Source organism: Hyla sarda, chromosome 2, assembly GCF_029499605.1.
Source record: "Hyla sarda isolate aHylSar1 chromosome 2, aHylSar1.hap1, whole genome shotgun sequence".
NCBI lineage: Eukaryota > Metazoa > Chordata > Amphibia > Anura > Hylidae > Hyla > Hyla sarda.
This window is the reverse complement of record NC_079190.1, coordinates 333,094,092-333,116,934: the sequence shown is the minus strand read 5'-3', so window position 1 is coordinate 333,116,934 and position 22,843 is coordinate 333,094,092. Positions and strand designations below refer to the sequence as shown.

At 40.4% G+C, this 22,843-nt stretch overlaps 1 protein-coding gene across 10 annotated transcripts in view; it reads right to left on the bottom strand.

Annotated features, from left to right (window-relative positions):
• Nucleotides 1–330: 330 nt before the first annotated feature.
• The window catches only part of C2H1orf116 (chromosome 2 C1orf116 homolog), a 42,552-nt gene continuing 20,039 nt past the window's right edge, over nt 331–22,843 (bottom strand). For 9 of the 10 annotated variants that reach the window (XM_056560701.1, XM_056560695.1, XM_056560692.1 and 6 more), the window contains 3 exons: nt 9,371–9,533; nt 4,974–5,154; nt 331–3,167 (listed from right to left, as the gene is read on the bottom strand). In XM_056560701.1, coding sequence (XP_056416676.1) covers nt 1,150–3,167; nt 4,974–5,154; nt 9,371–9,484 — 2,313 coding nt within the window. In that variant the 5' untranslated portion in view covers nt 9,485–9,533 and the 3' untranslated portion in view covers nt 331–1,149. Of the gene's footprint in view, nt 3,168–4,973; nt 5,155–9,370; nt 9,534–16,445; nt 16,480–22,843 lie in introns of those variants that run through there. The other variant, XM_056560696.1, reaches the window with a different exon arrangement.

Genomic DNA, 22,843 nt, shown 5'->3' with positions numbered 1-22,843 from the left:
GTCATAGAGGCTTTACTCCTCCCTCTACACAACAAGATGGTGAACATATGGTCTGTTGCCCAGTTTGAGCATGTACAGTTTAGAGTTACTTGCTTGACCTGTATCTTCTGCCCCTTGTCTGAACAGGTTGTGCCTGTCAAATTAAGTTTTTAAAGCGGGCACACATAGTCTGGAGTTCTGATCCAACCAATGAGCGCAAGGACTCGGGAACCACAAAGATGCAGGTTATGATCTACTTCATCCTGCCTGGCAACATTCAGACATAAAATGTTAAAATTAAACAAAATTCAAAAATGTTTATTAAAACTTTTGTTTTATTAATGAGACAATGTACAAGTTCAGGTGGAATAAAACAAAACATACATAAACCAAGATTTTATGCTATAGACAATATCTGTCTATTCATTCAAACTAAAAATGTTAAAAGGCTTTCACAGTTCCAAGTGAATTGGCAGAAGAAAGTTCACAATTATACATTAACACAAATGCTTAACCCCAGCCACATCTTGAAACAAAACATACAATATGTTCAAAAGAACTCTATAGAACATAAAAGGATTAACAATTTATATTTACATTCTTATGTTAGTGAATTGTATATTACCCCAATACCAACAAGCAATCCACAGTTTAAATAAAATGATGCATTGACGAATGAGGGGGGGAAAAAAAGGATAATATTACAGTACATTATAGCACATAAGACTAGGTACAAAATTAAGTGCTCTACAATGTTACGTCCACGATAATGTGCCGTAGGGTTTACAGTGCTGATTTTTGAAAGCAATGATTCTACCATCAAGGAGTTCTAATAAACTTGCATATGTTGAAGATAATCTGTCAGCTACGTGATGGTGCCCCCTTTAAGGATTATGCTGTGGTTTGGCAATACACATTCAGGCAAGTGTGCATGTGTATTTGTGCAAGTAACCTTGAAGGCTGAACAAGCGTGCATTTACCAGCTACAGTATATTAAATGTATGCCAAGCCGGTCACTACTACATAATGCTCTCAGAACATGAAGAAATTGTTAAAGAGTTCTCAAATTCAAAAAATCCCATGACTAAAATAAGATCACATTGTTATAAAGAGTGCACTATAAATGAATATTAGCATTTAGTTCATACAATGTACATTTTTGTCACTGGTTTATTCTTTTAGTATACCAAGTTTTTTCAATGCTTCTTTCCGGTGCTCCTCTGAAGTTCCCTTAGGAGTAATCTTAACACTAGTTACAGGAGCAGATGAGCGAGCTGGTCTTGAAAAGAAAGATCGTTTCTCAGTAGTTTCTGCATCTGATGTAGATGGCTCCAGGTTGGCAAAGTCTTTTCCTGTACCAAGGGATGCTGGCCTAGGCCTGCTGTTCCGCAAAAAACCTCCTGAAAACAGTGGTTTCTTGAAAAATGAGCTGCTTGACTTTTGAGACTCCTTTTCTAGGCTAGGCATAGATCCACTAAGGCCTACACCGGACCGTTCCAACGTGTTTGACTTAATGTTGATTTGTCTGAGGCCAGGCACAGAGCCTTGAGGGAAACGCAGGTATGGTTCATTAGAAGCTTCAAAATGTGTACTGTGTCTGTTGCTCTTATCAAGGACTTTATCATTCCCTTGTACTTTAACTACTTCTGGACTATGGTGAGGGACCACAACCTCTTTTGGGCGTGGAAAACTAAAGGTTTTTCCAGGACTGGTACTGATCAGACTAATATTTTCAGAGGAACCCAGTATTTCCTGAGGCTTCTCACTCGTAGGTTTTAGTGACACAGGATTAATTTCTGGAACTCTCCCTTTCTCAACAGGGTTTGTTTTTAAAGCTGAAGGTTTTCTATCAACATCATGTTTTGGACTTTTTAAGGCCACTTCCGATCCAGTATGTACTTCACGAGCTGGACTGCCAGATTTATCAGATTTGGTATCTTTTGTCTGAGGACGAGAATGTGATGGTGAGGTGTGTTTTGTAGAGTCTGCTTCAATATTCTTAGACGAACCATCAGTGATAGTGTGAACCTCATTTAAGGGCTTGGACGATGGAATTACTACATCCTCTGCTTTTTCTTGTGTATTAACTTTTATGCTGGGTCTTTTTCCAAAAATACTACTTTTAATATGATGCTGTGGAGGAACTTCAACAATATTAGGGTATTTCTGACTAAGAGGAGCAGTTACAGTCACAGGTTCATCTTTTTCTAGAGAGTTTGATTTTATGCTCAGTCTGTTCTTGCTAAAAGTTTCCTTCCTTACTTCCTCTGTCTTATGAATAATTATTGAAGGTGGTGCAGGGAGCTCCCCCACTGAATCCACTTTATCTTGATGACCATCACTTTTTCTGTCTTTGTAGCCTTGGTCAGCAACACCTTGTGTTAGAGAGAGATCAGTCTTTGAAGACCTCATTGAAAGATTCTCTTGTGAACCTAATTTAACATCCAAACCTAGTTTGTGTAGTGCCTCAAGCCTAGCGCGTTCTTGCTCCTTAGAATGAGGAACTTTTGGAATTGTATGTTCACTAGTTTTGTCCATGGTCCTTTCATGTGCAGAAAATGTTCTTGGTCTCTTTTGTGGGTCTAGACTGGAAACCATTCCAGAGCTTGACTTAATAACTATGTGTGGTGGCAGCGTACGTGGCTTTGGTGCAGTTGGTGGTCCTTGTTTTGCCTCCAAAATTTTTTCTTCAGCCTGACTAACAGTCTCTTGTGAACCAGTGTCAGTCTTAGGGGAAGATACTCTTGGAAACAGTAATGGGGCTGGTGCACTAAATGGCCTTACTACAGATTGTGTCTCTTTATATTCTGAAATTGTAGCTGGTTTAAATAGTGCTCTGTCATATCTTACTTCACGTGCATCTGTGGGATCAGTAACAGAACGTCTCTTATCTATAACTTGAGGATCTCTAAATGGTTCAGGAGGTGGTATTATCAGAAGGTCAGTTATGCGAGGTTCCCCTGTTTGTGGTTTGTTAATTGAAGACAGGCTCTTCGGTTTCCCATGCCATGACTTTTGGTCAGAGGTGGAATCTGGGAGCTTAACATCAGTTGTATGCTTTGTGATTTCCTCCCGCGAAGCTTGAATTATCCTTGGGAAACTGTGGTATCCCTGAGGAATTCTGGCCACATAGGCCCATTCCTCCAATTTAGGAAAGGTTTTAAGTATTGGTTTTGTTTTGTCATTACCTACAAAAATATAAAATACAACTTAAGCATATATATATATTCATAGATACATAAAAACATATTTTTGTCAGTAGAACAAACTAAAATGTATGGATATAGATTGCCGTACCCGTTTCAACCAACACCCCACCGATCTGTCATTTCACTATTAGAGCTCCCCTGTGTGGAAATATGATTTGTGACCCCCGAGTGCAGCATTAAATAAAGTGAGCAAGTTTTCTGTGGATCAGTTTCAGTGTGAATCTACATTAGGCTGCTGCAAGTGTTAACAGTTCAGGCTGGCAGAGGTGGCATATTTGTGTAGGAAGTTTTTACATTTTTTGGCCCACCTTGGCTTCTTTGATACCTGTGAAGAGAAATTTGGAAAGTAGGGTCTTTCTAAGAATTATGGCAACCAAGTTGCTCTCTTCATGACAGCTATTTACTCTGGCACAAATTGTTGTCCTGGTGAAAGTGTTTAGTCTTCGGGGAAGATACTCTTGGAAACAGTGACGGGGCTGGTGCCCTAAGTGGCTTTACTACAGGTTGTATCTTTATATTCTGAAATTGTAGCTTGTTTAAATAGTGCTCTGTCATATCTCCCCACATCGTAATCTTTTTGGACATATCTGGAATTCGGTTGAATGGGTTGTTCAAAACAAGTCAGTATATTTTTACATCTAATTTGTGGCAACTGTGAAAGACTAAAGCCTAACCCATGGGCCAATATTAATGTAAAAAAATTTGAACACCTAATAGAATCTATACCATGTCCGTTTTCTGCAGTTCTGAAGGCCAAAGCATTAGATAAGTTTATCTCATGGAGTGTCTTCATATTCCTTCCTTAGTGCTTGAATGGCTTGTTCCTTATACCAGATAGTAATTTAACTTTTATTATTTTTAATTTTATTATTTTAAATATTTACTAGTCTTCAATAATATCTTAGGTACAGAGTTAAAAGGTATCATATATGTTCCTAGGACCTAATGTTCCAAGCAGCATAGAACATAGTGTAAAAGGAAGGGAGGATCCCTATGCTATGATGGACAATGACATTTTTTGGGTGTTTAATCACACCCTTGCAGTTATATTTAGAAGTCTCATACCTAAGCAATTGATCACATAGACTAGCTCATAGTTACATGATGTGTGTCTTATGTAAGACTTCACAGTCAGACAATGTTAAAAGGGGTTAACTTTTACAGAGAATGCGGACCTGGATTATGAAGTCAAAGCTTTTGTACAGCTGACACACCCCTGTGTAGCTCATGTACAACCAATGCTGATCATTGTAGTTGCTACGTGGGGACAGAGAATTACTTTACCTTACTTGAGATTTTATAGTTTTGCCGATAAGACAAAGAAATGTAAAAGAAAACTGGCATCAAATATTGGCATGAACCAAAAAGCATCAAATGAATTTAAACACTATGGGGGAGTTTTATCTCAACCTGTCTAGAGGAAAAAATGCTGACTTGCCCATAGCAACCTGATCGCTTCTTTCATTTTTCAGAAATGAAAGAAAACATCTGATTGGTTGCTATGGGCAACTTTTTGGCAACCTTTCCTCTAGACAGGTTAAGATAAATCTCCCCCTTTTATTCCGGACCATCAGGCAGAGGTGATGGGGAGATTTATCAAAACCTGCCCAGAGGAAAAGATGCCGAGTTGCCCATAGCAACCAGATTGCTTCTTTTATTTTGCAGAGGCCTTTTCAATAATGAAAGAAGCGATCTGATTGGTTGCTATGGACAACTAAGCAACTTTTCCTCCGGACAGGTTTTGATGAATCTCCCCCGATATGTAATAAAAATGTATATTCTTACCATCTGAAGCTACAGCTTTTGTTGGCTCTGGTGCCGAATGGATGTTAGATTTTTCAGTCACCTCCAGTTCATCATTGGATACCCCACTATCGTCTTCATTGTCCAGAGAGTCGATTGTTTCTTCCAGAAACATTAAGCATTCCCGTTCTTCAGCTGAAAGATGGTCATATCCATCTCCACTCTGTAAGAAGAAAAAGTAATATTGCTAAACAATAATTTAGATCTATAACTTAGACAACATGGTTATGAGAATTGTGGAGATTAAAATGTGTGAAAGGGAAAAGTTGAGAAGTTAACCATAGCAACAAATAAGATTACTGTATTTATTTTCTAGAAGGACAAATGAGGAGATCTGGAAACTAGATGTAAGTAGAAACTAGAAAGTGCAGCTCACAGCTATACTGTCAGAGGGGGCTAAGGATGTTTGCCCATACCCCAAGGCACAAAAGGATACACAATAAGGGTACGTTCACACTACGCAATTCCCGATGAATTACGCGCTGTGAACTTTTACATCAGTGTGAATGGGTTTCCGCAAGACCCGTTCACGCTGAGCAATTTCAGCAGGGGAAAATTCCAATTGTGATGGCGCAGTGCCGCAGGGTCCTACTGCCGACGGCAGATGCCAGCTGCTTAATTCCACGAGCAGAGATTCAGCATTCACTCCGCAGTGTGAACGTACCCTAAAACTATAAATTATACAATACAATTGTATAAAATTATCCAGACCTCAAAGACGTAACCAGACCTAAAATATCTGGTACATGATGAACCCAATAATGAATGTATGGTAGGGAGACCGTGCTTCAGATATAGATGATTTTATTAAAACATTAAAATATGAATACTACTATCTCAACACAGGGCCAATGTGAGGAGAATAGTTCGATGTAAATACATATAAAAAACACCTAATATATACGCTGTACTGCTATTAGAAGAGAACGATATATTTTGGCAAGTTATATCTAAATGTGTATGAAGCTATATTTTTATAATATATACACACACATACTATACATCTATACATCTATACATCTATACATCCATATATATATATATACATACACACACACACACACATATACATATATATATATATATATACATACACACACACACACACACACATATACATATACATACATACATATATATATATTTCTCTATATCTATATACACACAGAAAAGAAAAAAGTTATATGATTTGTTTGATAAACATGTAAAATGGCAGTTCAAAAATTGCTCCTAGGCATCGATCCTGGCAGATTTAAACAAAACTGTTTAAGATGTAGATACGATTGTCTGTTAAGAGTGTGTAAACACTGGATTTCGGTCTTATTACTGTGCCAAATGCCAAAATATGTTCGGAACCAGTTCTGATTAAGGCAACAGTCCTTGATAGGACAATAATTGCTGGCACAATAATTATATAGATGGCAGGAGTCGAACAAATGCTCGCATGAGAAGAAGCAGCTGGTACTCTACCTCTCACCTTACGAGACCTCTAGTTGGTGCAGGCTTGGCAGAGTCTGTGAGAAGTGAGCAGTTGGTGGTGAGACCAGCGTCACTCGTGTTCCAGGATCGTGGCTGGCGAGGACAGGAGCGGAGTCTGACGTCACAGGAGTTAAGCGCTGATAGCATTGGTAAGCGCTAAATCACAATCTTTGAGTCTGCTGGAGCGGTGGAGCAAACTGGAACCTTATTTGGAGCATAGCAATTCAATGGTAGTAGTGAGTCTTCGGTGTCTAGAGAGACTAGACTCGTTGCAGGGTACTAACTGTATCAATGCATCCTCCGTAGTAAAGCTTGATCCTGGAACACGAGTGATACAGGTCTCACCACCAACTGCTCACCTCTCACAGACTTTGCCAAGCCGAGTACCAGCTGCTTCTACGCAGGTGAGCATTTGTTCGGCTCCTGCCATCTATATAAATTATTGTGCCAGCAATTATTGCCCCATCAAGGACTGTTGCCTTAAATCAGAACTGGTTGCGAACATATTTTGGGCATTTGGGGCAGTCTCCTTACCATATATTCATTATTGGGTCATCATGTACCAGATATTTTAGGTCTGGTTATGTCCTTGAGGTCTGGATCATTTTATACAATTGTATTATATCATTTATAGTCTTATTGTAGATCTGGAAACTGTTCTACTCTTTCCTTTCAGCTTTGACCAGTAAAGTGTTCATTCTGGTATCCATATTGTGACCCTATACCATAAATTCTTAACTGAATGCAGAGACTAAACATCCTGGCTTAGGGTACGTTCACACAAGCTGATTTTGCAGCAGGTTTTCCGCTGCAAATTTCAAAGGGGTGGGCTTTCTGCTGCAGATTTTCGGCAGTGGAATCTCTGCTGTTGAAAATCCGCTACAGACCCCATTGACTTCAATGGAGGTCTACAACGAATTTTCCACAGCAGAGACAGACCGTCCCTTTCAAACTTGCAGCGGAAAACCTGCTGAGAGTTTGAAACAAAATCTGCTCATGTTAACGCACCCTAGAAGTAAAATGTCAACGTCAAGATTCACTTTTACAAACAGTTTATGCCACCATATTTTAAAATCCAAATTTAAAAAGTAGGTAAACCATTTCATAAAGCTCATGTGCAACGCTCTTGGTCCTTAAGAGGTTAAGAGAGATTAATGTCAGCAGTGTAGTGATACAATATAATAGCTGTACAGTGCATGGGTTTATCCATTCTTGGTATGAGTAAAGCATCCAGTAAAGACAAGTGGTGTATTCCAACTCACTCTCACAGGTGCGCCCGGACTGGACTGGACGTGTCCAAACAAATAAGAAGAAACAGGATGTCCAGCGCAGGTTCATGAAATGGAACTTCTTTATTCAATCATAGTTGCCATAGGAAACACACAGTATTCAGTAAAGTGACGCGTTTCGGCCCATAAGGCCTTAGTCATACATGAATGCATAAATGTATGACTAAGGCCTTATGGGCCGAAATGCGTCACTTTACTGAATCCTGTGTGTTTCCTATGGCAACTATGCTGTTTGAATAAAGAATTTCCATTTCACGAACCTGCGCTGGACATCCTGTTTCTTCTTGCTAAAGCATCCAGTACACTAAACACAAAACAAGCAGTATACTTAACTACTTCTACATCAAAAGGACATCAGAATAGGTCTTCAACCAGTAGTCAATACCACACGCTGCCATAAAACTGTTTCTGCTGACCCTAAGATACATATCATTGGCTAACCACACATTGGAATGTCCGTTTCTGATAATTACCAATTAGTAAAATATTTAAAAACTATGGGGCCAGCCTTATAGGTTGTACATCTCTATTGTACAGGAAGCCATATTGGTCACTACTGATGGACTCACACTAGCAACCCCAAATAGAATCAGGCTCTAAAGGGTTAACCATAAACATTCTGTAACTCCATCTCTGGATAAAACCTAAAGTTAACTAGTTTCACTAATATATTGCATTACTTACACTGCATTAGCCGAGGCACAACACAGCCTATTCAAATCCACAAGATCATTAAGTTAATATTTTCTATAAAGTGTCATGTTTTCTTATTAGATGACCTGCTCACTGTGAGTACAACTTAGTTGAGCAAACACCAATCCATATTTACAGGAAGATTATTTGTTCAACAGGGGCAAAGGTAAATGGTTATTAATAGCATTAGAATCTGTTGTTGTATTTCTATGTACATATTAAAGATTACTAAAGAAATATACATATTTGCGATATTGGACTTTATTCTATGATAACTCCTGCTGCAGAACAGGTTAATCATTGAGCAGCTAAGATTGTGCTTGGCTGCTGCAGGCAGGGAACACATCTGTGCCCAAGTTCAGTGCTATTTACTGCAAGGAGGAAATTAGACAGATAAGGGTCTGTCTAACATGCAATGTTTTAGGGGTGGCCATACACCTTTTATAGCTGTTAGCTAACAGCTGTCTTCTCCAATCTCTTAATGGAGAGAGGAGGGGTAAGCTATGGCCAGACAACTCTGGGTGGCTTGTCTCTAAGTACAAAAGGGTCAGGTAGTTGAAATCCAACTCATCCAACCCTCCTCTCCCCCCAGAATTACCTGTTAGGAAAAATTCAGGAAGCAGATTCACTTTAGACAGCCAATATTTGACTATGGTATATAAAAACCTTTGGGCAAAAAGCTTTCTGCTTAGTAAGTTACATAGGGTTCAAAACCCCATTAAATCTGCACGAGATGCTGGAATACCTTATTTCTCCATTTGCTTTCTAAGACAACAGTTAAGCCCAATACCATTAACATTTATACTCATAACTCATGTGCCTTACCCACATGGAAGTTAATGATCATTTTAAAAAGGAAGATATAAACCACAGAGATATATACTATAAAGGCAGGAAAATCCTTAAAATACTACTTACAAATGCAGAATGGTTAGAAGAAATGCTTTCCATGCTGTCACAGCTCCCTGTGCTGCCTACACTGTTCAAGGCTTCCATCCCTACATGCCGTGTCCAAAGGGTTTTTTCAGGCATCACCCAAAACAGATCACAGAAAAGGCTTGAGCAGTTTTAAACCAGGATTCTGTAAGTGAAAAAGACATTTGTATGTTATACAGAAGAAAATAAAGACCAAAAAAGGTGAAAACTATGGTCTATTAAAGGGGACCTGTCATTACTTTAATGCTACCTAAACCACGAGTCATCTGGACAGTGGCTTCCACCTACCCCACTGGCCTTGAGTGAGAAATCTCTCCCTATAACTAAACCAAAAGAAACCACTTTTTAAACTGCAATACCACAGGGCTGTAGGGATCAGTTAACTAAGAGGCGTGTATACACTCATGGCCATAAATGTTGGCACCCCTGAAATTCCTCAAGATAATGAAGTGTTTTTAAAAAAAAAGGATTGCAGTAACACATGTTTTGCTATACAAAATGTTTATTCCCTTTGTTTGTATTGGAACTAAACCAAAAAAAGGGAGAGAAAAAAAAAATAAAAATAAAAATAAAAAAAAAGCGCAAATTGGACATAATGTCACACCAAACTCCAAAAATGGTCTGGATAAAAGTATTGGCACCCTTTCAAAATTGTGGAAAACTAAGATCGTTTGAAGCATGTGATGCTCCTTTAAACGGATGGTGGATAAGCAGCCTCAAATTAGTTCCAAAGATATTCAAGCTGTCCTGCAGGCTCAGGGAGCATCAGCGCGAACTATCCAGCGATGTTTAAAGGGCTATTCCGTTGCTTAGACATCTTATCCCCTATCCAAAGGATAGGGGATAAGATGCCTGGTCGCAGGAGTCCCGCAGCTGGGGACGCCCGTGATCATGCACGCGGCACCCCGTTTGTAATCACTACCTGGAGCGTGTTCGGGGGTGCACAGGAGGACAAGCAGGGCTCTTTGCACAGGAGGACAAGCAGGGCTCTGTGGACAAAGGCTCTGTGATGTTCTCCCAGCTCACACAGCAGGATAATTGCAGGTGGATTTACAATCCAGGAGCCTACAGAGCCCTATTGTCCTACCCACACAGCATTTTTTCACCTACAAATATACAAATTTTTTAACCAAACATGTTCTGTACATAATATAAAAAGTTTTGGCAAATGACAGGTACACCTAAACAAAGATCCAAGAACCAACAAGGTTACCAAATTGCATTTTATTCACATTCAAAACATACTTTATTCGTTAATACTTATCACTTGAACAAGTTATACCAAAAACAGAAGTCCACTCAGGACTCAGCCTGACACTTAGTGGACCAGTGGAGCTATCACGCCCCCTCCTGTAGGCTTGCCTTATGGGGCGGAGGAGTGACGTCACACAGGGGCGGAGGAGTGACGTCACACAGGGGCGGAGGCGTGACGTCACATGCCGCCCGCCCTGTGGTCACCGGTAATCAGACCCGGAGCGAACACGCTCCGGGGAATGTTTACAAACAGGGTGCCGCGTGCAAGATCCCAGGGGTCCCCAGCAGCAGGACTCCCGCGATCAGGCATCTTATCCCCTATCCTTTGGATAGGGGAAAAAGATGTGTAAGCACCAGAGAACCCCTTTAAAAAAAGCTCCCCCTAGTGGTGGCTGCAGGCCACCAGAATGTTTTTATTTAATTTCATATCTATACAGGGTGTTTGGAGCTGGAAATCAAAAACACTTAGCTCTGACAAATATATACAACATCCATATAAGTATGGAAAAATCACTTTGAAAAGAATGCTTGATATTGACCTCATGATACTCTCTGATCTTTATTATTGTCAAAATAAATTGGGTGACTAGGTTTTTAAAAATGTAGATTTCATAATGAAAACCTGTTGCCATGCAGCTTGTCGTCTTAAAATAACAGATTCCAAGTGATGTGTAGTTCTGACTCACTCCAGGACTAGAGAATATTAACCTACATCACCAGAGTAGCTCACCCTATTAATGGCTACAGTATCAATTATCCATGTAGAATAAAAAGGAAAAAACATACTAATAAAAAGGACATGAAGTGACTTAGTAACATACACTGCTCAAAAAAATAATGAATGAATAAATGAACTAATCGTATGAAATACTTTTGTCATAGTTGAATGTGCTGACAACAAAAACACACAAAAATCATCAATGGAAATCAAAATTTATCAACCCATGGAGGTCTGGATATGGAGTCACACTCAAAATCAAAGTGTAATACCACAATATCGGCTAATTCAACTTTGATGTAATGTCCTTAAAACAAGTTAAAATGAGGCTCAGTAGTGTGTGTGGCCTCCACGTGCCCGTCTGACCTACCTACAATGCCTGGGCATGCTTCTGATGAGGTGGAAGATGTCTCCTGAGGGATATCCTGGTCTGAAGCATCCGCCAACTCCTGGACAGTTTGTGGTGCAATGTGGCATTGTTGGATGGAGTGAGAGACATGATGTCCCAGATGTGCTCAATCAGATTCAGGTCTGGGGAATGGGCGGGCCAGTCCATAGCATCAATGCCTTCCTCTTGCAAGAACTGCTGACACACTCCAGCCCCATGAGGTCAAACATTGTCTTGTATTAGGAGGAACCCAGGGCCAACCGCACCAGCATATGGTCTCCCAAGGGGTCTGAGGATCTCCTCTCTGTACCTAATGGCAGTCAAGCTACCTCCCAATGGCTGTGCGGCCCCCCAAAGACATGCCACTCCACAACATTACTGACCCACTGCCAAACTGGTCATGCTGCAGGATGTTGCAGGCAGCAGAACATTCTCTATGGCGTCTCCAGTCACATCTGTCACACGTGCTCAGTGTGAACCTGCTTTCATCTGTGGAGAGCACAGCGCACCAGTGGCGAATTTGCCAATCCTTGTGTTATCTGGAAAATGCAGAACGTCCTGCAAGTTGTTGGCTGTGGACGTCGGGCCCTCACACCACCCTCATGGAATCTGTTTCTGACCATTTGAGTGGACACATGCACATTTGTGGCTTGCTGGAGGTCATTTTGCAGGGCTCTGGCAGTGCCCCTCCTGCTCCTCCTTGCACCAAGGCAGTGGAAGCGGTCCTGATGCTGGGTTGTTGCCCTCCTATGGCCTCCTCCACGTCTCCTGATGTACTGGCCTGTCTCCTGGTAATGCCTCCATGCTCTGGACACTACACTGACAGACACAGCAAACCTTCTTGCCACAACTCGCACTGATGTGCCATCCTGGATGAGCTGCACTATCTGGGCCACTTGTGTGGGTTGTAGACTCAGTCTCATGCTATCACTAGCATGAAAGCACCACCAGCATTCAAAAAGTGACAAAACATCAGTCAGGAAGCATAGGAACTAAGAAGCGGTCTGTGGTCACCACCTGCAGAACCACTCCTTTATTTGGGGTGTCTTGCTAATTGCCTATAGTTTCCCCCTGTTGTCTGTTCCATTTGCACAACAGCATGTGAAATTGATTGTCAATCAGTGTTGCTTCCTGAGTGGACAGTGCGATTTCACAGAAGTGTGCTTGACTTGGAGTTACATTGTGTTTAAGTGTTCCCTTTATTTTTTGTGAGCAGTGTAGTTCATAAGGTTGAAAAAAAGATCAGAGTCCATCGAGTTCAATCTATATTGAAATATATATATATGTAAATTCAAAGCTATAATACCCTTCCTTATGTAAGTCAGACAGATAATTCAGAGATAATTCGAGTAAAACTAGTTAGAGTTTCATGTTCCAATAATGGCCTAATCAGTCACTGAATATCCATATACTGTATATTCAGGGAATTCTGCCATGTCTCCAGGTGTCCATATTTGGACCTAGGTGTGCACATATAGGGTGGCTTCCCAATGTCTGTCTCAGGGCTCCATCACCTGTTTCCAGGTGTACCAGGCACGTTATGCTGGGTAATAAAACTTAAAGAGGTACTGTCCTTGTTAAAAACTTTTCATATATTGCAGGACTCCTAATATGACATTTCACAATATACACCTGTTAAAAAAAATGTAAATTTTCACCTGAAATTCAAGCTCAAAATAGCTACCACTAGGGGTCGCCTGTCTTTTAGCCAGAGAGACTAGTCTAGATTTTACAGCATACTGGATACCGGCCGTAAAGCATACCGGTATCCAGTATAGGAGATTTCTATTCTGTATGCAAAACTACAGATAAAGGATGTGTGGGCATGCTGGGAGCTGTAATTTTAAAACAGCTGGAGGCAACACTGCTCTAACAGTTGTTTACAAACATTACAGCTTCAGTTGTTACTAAACTACAACAACTCCCCGCATGCCAGAAGTACAATTTCTTATTATTACCCTGGTAATTTAGTAATGTATAGATAACAGAACTGCTACCGTGTTTTTTTTTATCCAAGTTTGCTTCTGGTACAGTGCCAGTCTAGCTGTTAAATGGAATCAATGGCATGCCTCTGGGGCTGAGGTTCAATGGACTGTTTTAGAGCTGTGTCTAACATGATGTGAACCTTGCTTTAACCCCTTAATGACTCAGGGTTTTTCAGTTTTTGCACTTTCGTTTTTTCCTCCTTACCTTTTAAAAATCATAACCCTTTCAATTTTCCACCTAAAAATCCATATTATGGCTTATTTTTTGCGTCACCAGTTCTACTTTGCAGTGACATTAGTCATTTTACCCAAAAATTCACGGCGAAACGGAAAAATAAATCATTGTGCGCCAAAATCGAAGAAAAAAAAATGCCATTTTGTAACTTTTGGGGGCTTCCATTTCTACGCAGTGCCTATTTCGGTAAAAATGACACCTTATCATTATTCTTTAGGTCCATACGGTTAAAATGATACCCTACTTATATAGGTTTCATTTTGTCGTACTTCTGGAAAAAATCATAACTACATGCAGGAAAATTTATACGTTTAAAAACATCATCTTCTGACCCCCTATAACTTTTATTTTTCCACTCACAGGGCGGTATGAGGACCCATTTTTTGCGCCATGATCTGAAGTTTTTATCGGTATGATTTTTGTTTTGATCGGACTTTTTGATCTCTTTTTATTCATTCATTTTTTAATGGTATAAAAAGTGACCAAAAATATGCTTTTTTGGACTTACGCCATTGACCGTGCGGTTTAATTAATTATATATTTTTATAGTTTGGACATTTACGCACGCGGCGATACCACATAGGTTTTTTTTTTTATTTACACTGTTTTATTTTTATTTTTTTGGGAAAAGGGGGGTGATTCAAACTTTTATTAGGGAAGGGGTTAAATGACCTTTATTAACACTTTTTTTTGCAGTGTTATAGTTCCCATAGGGACCTATAACAATGCACACACTGATCTCTCATCCTGATCACAGGAGTGTATTAACACGCCTGTGATTAGTGCTATCGGCGCTTGACTGCTCCTGCCTGGATCTCAGGCACGGAGCAGTCATTCGTCGATCGAACACCGACGAGGCAGGTAAGGGCCCTCCCGGTGTCCTGTAAGCTGTTCGGGACGCCGCGATTTCACTGACTGACTGACTAGCCGGGATACTTTCACTTTAGAAGTGGCGGTCAGCTTTGACCGCCGCTTCTAAAGGATTAATACCGCACATTGCCGCGATCGGCGATGTGTGGTATTAGCCGCGGGTCCCGGCCATTTATGAGCGCCGGGACCGACGCAATGTGATGAGTGGTCGCAGCGCGACACCGCTTCATATCGCGGGAGCCGTCGTTAAGGGGTTAAACAGATGCGGGGGAGATTTATCAACCCTTGTCAAAACAAAGTGAAGCAGTTGCCCATAGCAACCAATCCATTTTCAGCTTTTGTTTTTATTTTCTTAAAGGCTTTTTTATAAAAAAATAAAAATTAAAAAAATTAAGCAATCTAATTGGATGCAATGGGCCATTGTTTCCTGGCATAAGGTTTGATAAATCTTTATGATCAAGGATGAATTGATTTGGGCACTACAGGCTTTTTAGGATCTCCCTATACAACAGTAGGATACCTTCTGAACTTCAAGACGTTCTACTAGCCTATGTGCTTCTTAAAATACCTTCTAATACCTGCAACATCTTCCATTTTATATATTAGTAGTATATTTTATCACTTGGTTACGACATCAGGAGATCAGAATTTCCAATAAGGTAAATATGAAAAAGACTTGTGCTGTTTACTCTGCAGAAAGTATAACATTAGGCAATCTGGTCTGTGCTGGCTCAGATCATGGACCCATGTTAATATTTAACCATAACTCAGGGTTTCTCTCCACCAGCTAAATGCATACTTCCTTTGGTTTCCTGTCGGCACGTGTGAGTCATGCAAAAAAAGTTATAGTACTGTGAACAAATAAATTGAAAATATATAATATTATATAATTGCGAATAGAGATGAGCGAATTTTAGAAAACTGCAATTAGGCCAATTCACAGAATTTTCCCAAAAAATAGTTTCGGTCTAAATTTATCAGCGCAAATCGCTATTAACCCATTAAGGACATAGCCCATTTTGACCTTAAGGACACAGCCATTTTTTGCAAATCTGACTACCTTCACTGTATGTATTAATAACTCTGGGATGCTTTTACTTATGAATTTGTGTCAGAGATTGTTTTTTCGTGACATATTCTACTTTAAGTACCAGGAAGCCAGGGCGTATCCATACGCCCTATGTCCTAAAGGGGTTGAAGACCCAGGGCGTATCCATACGCCAGTGGCAATTTCGGTCTCCACCGCACGGCGGGCAGGGACCGGACCGGGTGACTGCTGATATTGATCAGCAGGCACCCCGTGCAAAAGCCCAGGGGGGGGGGGGGGGGGAGGGGTCATCATGTTGGCGATCGGCACAAATTGCACCTGTGATTTGCGCAGATTCCGGGTCATACGGGTCTATGGTGACGGTGACCGGAATATAAGGGGGATCACGGTTGTCTAAGACCCCCACAATCCCCCTGAATGGATAGGAGGCGCCAGAAGCAACGACCAATAGCAGATCGGGGGCGGGGGGTTAACTTTCGGTTTCCTCGTACTGCCCACCCACAATAGGCCGGGCAGTACGGGGAAACTGAAGAGGACTGACTGCAGAAGATCCACTTACCCATCCGGAGGCAGCGGACGACGGTGATCGGCGGGCGGCAATGTCGTGCGGCTGGCTCCTACGGAAGCCGGTGAGTTGCCAAGCAACATCTGGAGGACTACAGTTGAGACCACCATACAGTCTCTAAACTATAGCCCTCCAGATGTTGCAAAACTGCAAATCCCAGCATGCCTAAACAGCAAACAGCTGTCTCGGCATGCTGGGAGTTGTAGTTGCGTTCCTCCAGCTGTTGCATAACTACATCTCCCAGCATGCCCTTTGGCGATCAGTACCTGCTGGGAGTTGTAGTTTTGCAACAGCTGGAGGCACACTGGTTGGAAAATACTGAGTTAGGTAACAGAACCTAATTGAAGGTTTTTCAACCAGTGTGCCTCCAGCTGTTGCAAAAGTACAATTCCCAACATGCGCGGTCTGTCAGTAATGCTGGGAGTTGTAGTTTTGAAACTGCTGGATGGCAGCGTTCCCAAAACGGAGCCTCCAGCTGTTACAAAACAACAACTCCCAGCATTTCTGGACAGCCACAGGCATGCTGGCAGTTTAGCAACAGCTGGAGGCACCCTGTTTAGGAATCACTGGTGTAGAATACCCTATGTATAACCCTATGTCGGCCCCTATGCAATCCCTAATGTAGTCCTCAAATGCGCATGGTGCTCTCACTTCGGAGCGCTGTCGTATTTCAAGGAAATAGTTTAGGGCCACATATGGGGTATTTTCGTACTCAGAAGAAATTGCACTACAAATTTTGGGGGGCTTTTTCTCCTTTTACCCCTTATGAAAAGGAAAAGTTGGGGGCTACACCAGCCTGTTAGTGTAAAAAAAATGTACATTTTTACACCAACATGTTGGTGTTGCCCCATACTTTTTATTTTCACAAGCGGTAAAAGGAAAAAAAAAAAAAAATTTGTAATGCAATTTCTGAGTACGGAAATACCCCATATTTGGGCGTAAAATGCTCTGTGGGTGCACAACAAGGCACAGGAGTGAGAGCGCACCATGTACATTTGAGGCCTAAATTGGCAATTTGAACAGGGGTGGCTGATTTTGCAGTGGTTCCGACAAACAAAAAAAATACTCACATGTGACCCCATTTTGGAAACTGTAACAAGGGGTATAGTGAGCCTTAACACCCCACAGGTGTTTGACGAATTTTCATTAAAGTTGGATGGGAAAATGAAAAAAATAATAATTCTCTCTCTCTAAAATGCTGGTGTTACCCAAAATTTTTCATTTTCACAAGGGAAAATAGGAAAAAAGTCCCCCCAATATTTGTAACCCCATTTCTTCTGAGTAAGAAAATACCCCATGTGTGGATGTAAAGTGCTCTGTGGGCAAACTACAATGCTCAGAAGAGAAGAAGCGCCATTGGGATTTTGAAGAGAAAATTTGTCCAGAATTGAAGGCCACGTGTGTTTACAAAGCCCCCATAGCACCAGAACAATGGACCCCCCCCCACATGTGACCCCATTTTGGAAACTACACCCTTCGTGTAGTGTATTAAGGGGTGCAGTGAGCATTTACGCCCCACAGGTGTCTTACAGATTTTTGGAACAGTGGTCCGTGAAAATGAAAAATGCAATTTTTCATGTGCACAGCCCACTGTTCCAAAGATCTGTCAGACACCTGTGGTGTTTAAATACTCACTGCACCCCTTATTAAATTCCATGAGGGGTGTAGTTTCCAAAATGGGGTCACGTGTGGGGGTCCACTGTTTTGGCACCTCGGGGGGGGGGGGGGGGGGGGCTTTGTAAACGCACATGGCCCCTGACTTCCATTCCAAACAAATTCTCTTTCCAAAAGCTCAATGGCGCTCCTCCTCTTCTGAGCATTGTAGTGCACCAGCAGAGCACTTGACGATCACACATAGGGTATTTCCATACTCAGAAAAAATGAGGTTACAAATTTTGGGGGTCATTTTCTCCAATTAACCCTTGTAAAAGGGTTCCTTTACACATCCAACTTTAACAAGTCGTCAAACACTTGTGAGGTGTTAAGGCTCACTGTACCCCTTGTTACGTTCCTTAAGGGGTGCATTTTCCAAAATAGTAAGTCATGTGGGTATCTTTTGCTGTTCTGGCACCACAGGCGCTTCCTAAATGCAACATGCCCCCCAAAAAAACATTTTAGCAAAATTTGCTTTCCAAAAGCCAAATGTGACTCCTTCTCTTCTGAGCATTGTAGTTCGCCCGCAGAGCATTTTACATCCTAACATGGGGTATTTCCATACTCAGATGAGATGGGGTTACAAATTTGGGGGGGCATTTTCTCCCATTACCCTTTGTGAAAATTGTAAATTTGGGGAGAAAACTGCACTTTAGTGAAAAAAAATTTTTTTTTCCATTTACACATCCGATTTTAACGAAAAGTCGTCAATTCTAAAATCCTAAAATACAAAAAGTCTCTCTCTGAATCAGAATGAAAAGTAAAAGCATGCCAGAGTTATTAATGTTTAAAGTGACAGTGGTCAGATGTTAAAAAAAATGGCCAAGTCCTTAAGGTTAAAATGGTCTGGGTCCTTAATGGGTTAATATAGTGCTAAGTTTCCGTCTATACTTGCATAATGTCTTGGTGAAAAACTCCAAGATTTCATGAAAATTTTAAAAATTTTGCATTTTTTTGAAACTTTGAAACTTTCTGCTTGCAAGGAAAATTGATATCCCAAATAAATTATATATGGATTCACATATACAATATGTCTACTTAATGTTGGCATCATAGAGTTGACATGTTACTTTTTGAAGACATTCAAAGTTTAGCAATTTTCCAAATTCTCTCGAAAAATTTTAAAATCCTAAATTTTTCAGGGGCCAGTTCAGTTTGAAGTGGATTTGAAGGCCTTTGTGAGAAAACCCCCATAAAATGACCCCATTATAGAAACTGCAACCCGCAAAGTATTCAAAATGACATTCAGAAAGTTTGTTGCTAACCCTTTAGGTGTTTCACAGGAATAGCAGCAAAGTGGAAGAGAAAACTCAAAATCTGAAATTCTTTGCAGTGACTTTTTTTTTTCATTTTTACAAGGGGTATAAGGAGGAAAAGCCCCCCAAAATTTGTAACCCAATTTCTCTCGAGTATGGAAATACCTCATGTTGATGTAAAGCACTCTGCGGGTGCTCTACAGGGATCAGAAGGGAAGGAGCATGGTGCCCCCATGGTGCCAGAATAGCATATAAAAAAAAAAATAAAAAAAATAAAAAAAAAAAACACACATGGCATACTTTTTGGGAAACTACACCCCTCAAGGAATGTAACAATGGGGTACAGTGAGCCCTAAGGCCCCACAGGTGTTTGATTAATTTTTGTAGAAGTTGGACATGAAATTAAACAGATTTTTTTTCACTAAAATGCTGGTGTTAACCCAAATTTTTCATTTTCACAAGGGGTAATAGGAGAAAGCACCCAAAAAAATGTTAACCCCATCTCTTCTGAGTATGGAAATACACTTTATGTCCACATGTGGTATGTCAACAACATCCTAAGCCTAGGTTTTATACACTTTTTTTTATTTTTTGGCATAGTTTGTGTCAAAGCCAGATGTGTAGGCAAAAGGAATGGGAAATATATAGGAAGGACTTGAAAGTGGCAGTTAAAAAAAAAAAAAAAAAAAAAAAAAAAAAGTACAAGAAAAAAAAGCTGTGTGGAAACCTCGCCTAACAAGTGTAGGAAGGATTAGAAATTCCTTGTGGTTTCTGGTTATGTCTGGCACTGCGCAGCTTGGCTCCATTGAAGTGACTAGGCAGAGTTAGGCTAGGTTCAGACTACGGAATCTCCGGGCAGAAAATTTCCGCCCAGAGATTCTGAGTTCCGCCTGCGCCAACTGAATTAGTCGGCGCTAGGACCGCGCGGACACTGCAGTCTCCCATAGACTGCAATGTGTTCCACGCGGATTTTGGCCTGAAGAAAGAGCAACCCCTTTCTTCAGGTGGAAATTTTCTAGCGGATTTTCCGCTTCACAAATTCACACTTCGGAATTTGTGAATGGATAACCATTCACTACACTAGAAATTTTAGCGAGCGGAATTTCTGATGGAAATTTTACATCTGAATTTCTGTCGGAAATTCCGTAGTCTGAACCTAGCCTTACTCTACCCCCACATGAATCGTGTCACTCCTTTTGGAAGAAACCAGATTTTTTTTTTTCTAATACTTGATATTATAGTTGACCAGTTTTCAAGTTTGTTGCTTTTGTCCACGACATGAACAATTTGGTGAAATAGTTAAAATTGTCCAAGATAATCTCCCATTTTGTACTTAGCATAACATCACTGTTAATAACAGGAAGGTCATACAGTTTATGACTAAAATAATGATACATAATTTAAAGCTACAAATTCTAAAATTTGTTCTAAATAAGACATAGTAAAGACAGGTTTATTTATAAGGGTTTAATTTTTTGTTTTTTTAACTATTTTTATGTACTCAAAGCGATGCAATTCAACTTTAACATTGCCCGTTTAACATAAGAACTGAACTGACCAGTTTAAAGACTACGTCAACCACTACTGTATATATAGCTACTGCCTGCAGTAAAAACTTCGTTAATGTGTCACAGATTTTTTTTTTCCCTTTTACTAATCAGAGATAGATGACTGAAGCATGACTGATGATTAAACCTTGTGCAACATGTAAGAAGGAGGGGTCTGAGCTGAGCACGTCCCATGGACACAGGGACAATAGACTTGAGGGGACTCCATTCACTAGAATGGAAGAGATTATTCTAGGTATGCCCTATACAGCCAGGAGAAGTTGTGAGCTGTGTCCATCATCTATTGTGAATGACCTAATCTTGTCTTTTCTACCAGTGTCACCTATTACTGTAAGGGTATGTTCACACTACGGAATTCCGTGAGTAGAATTCCACGCTGTGAACATTATCAGTGTGAATGGGTCTTCCGCAAGACCCGCTCACACTGGGGAATTTCAGTGGTGGACAATTACAACATGTTCTTTCTTTGCGTGGAATTCCGTGAGCACTGCATAGCGGTCAATGGTGACGGCGCAGTGCCGCCTGGTCCCGCTGCCAAAGTATTTTCGGCGGCGGGCACCAAGCAGAATCTTTGTTCGCGGAATTCCGCAGTGTGAACATACCCTAACTCTGTGATACAGAAAGTATTAGCTTATTGTTTCAGGATTACTTTATAACATAGAACTAAACAATTTAATATGATTAGTATAAAAACTATAGATCATTTTCTGATTGCAAGTATTCAGTTTACATATACAGTAAAAATTTACAAAATAAAAAGGAAAACCATTATATAGCTATTAGGGATTGTTTAAAGGGGTTATCAAGGAAAAAATGTTTTATATATCAACTGGCTCCAGAAAGTTAAACAGATATGTAAACTACTTAAAATTAGAAAAGAACAACTCAATTTCAGCAGCTCATAAGTACTGAAAGGATTAAGATTTTTTAAGTGCTCTGATGACACGTGTCTTGGGAACCGCCCAGTTTAGAAGCAAATCCCCATAGCAAACCTCTTCTACTCTGTGCAATTCCAGAGACAAGCAGAGATGTCAGCAGAGAGCACTGTTGCCAGACAGAAAACAACAACTCAACTTTAGCAGCTGATAATTATTGAAAGGATTAAGATTTTTAAATAGAAGTAATTTACAAATCTGTTTAGCTTTCTGAAGCCAGTTGATTTTTTTCCCACTGGACTACCCCTTTAAATCATGTTTGACTATCCTAATACATCCCCTTTATACTTTTTTTTCACAAGATCAATAGGTGAATTTCGATGGGGCTTCCGTAATTGTTAAAAAGTGTCTGTTCGATCCCAATGGAAATGGATAGGTTTGTCTTCAAGCTTCTCTTACAGGATAGACTCATTTTTCTGTCCTAAAACAGGATCCTGACAGATCGATTTTTTTCGTACAGTGCAACTCTACGGCAATAGTTTGAACATGATAGGAAGACATGATGTGAATCTAGGCCAACTTGCTCAATTGCAAACCAGGGTTTTGCCCATTGATTGAACATTTTTAGCATATCTTTGGCCTCCCCAGCAATCAAAAGAACAAAGAATTCACGGGCTTGGTAGCGCCACAATCTACCAAGTGTTGTGTCTTATAGCTTAGACCCATCAAAGTAAATAGGGGTAAGCTGCAGTAACAGATATACAGTAGTGCTGCAGTTCCTTTTAAATCTGGAAATAGGTCTTGGGAGAACCATGTCAAATCTCAGAAAACTCTTCTAGTTTTATTACTTCAATTTTCCTTAATTACTTAACTTCTATTTACCCAAAATATGCAGTTAGGCTTCTACCAAGTAAAGGACATAAACAAGAATTACGTATACCTTACATAACTGATATGACTGGATTTACAAGTTAAAAATAGCACTTGCCAAGTCCTCAGTCTACTCCCTTGGGATGGAATTGAGCAGCTGAGATATTCAA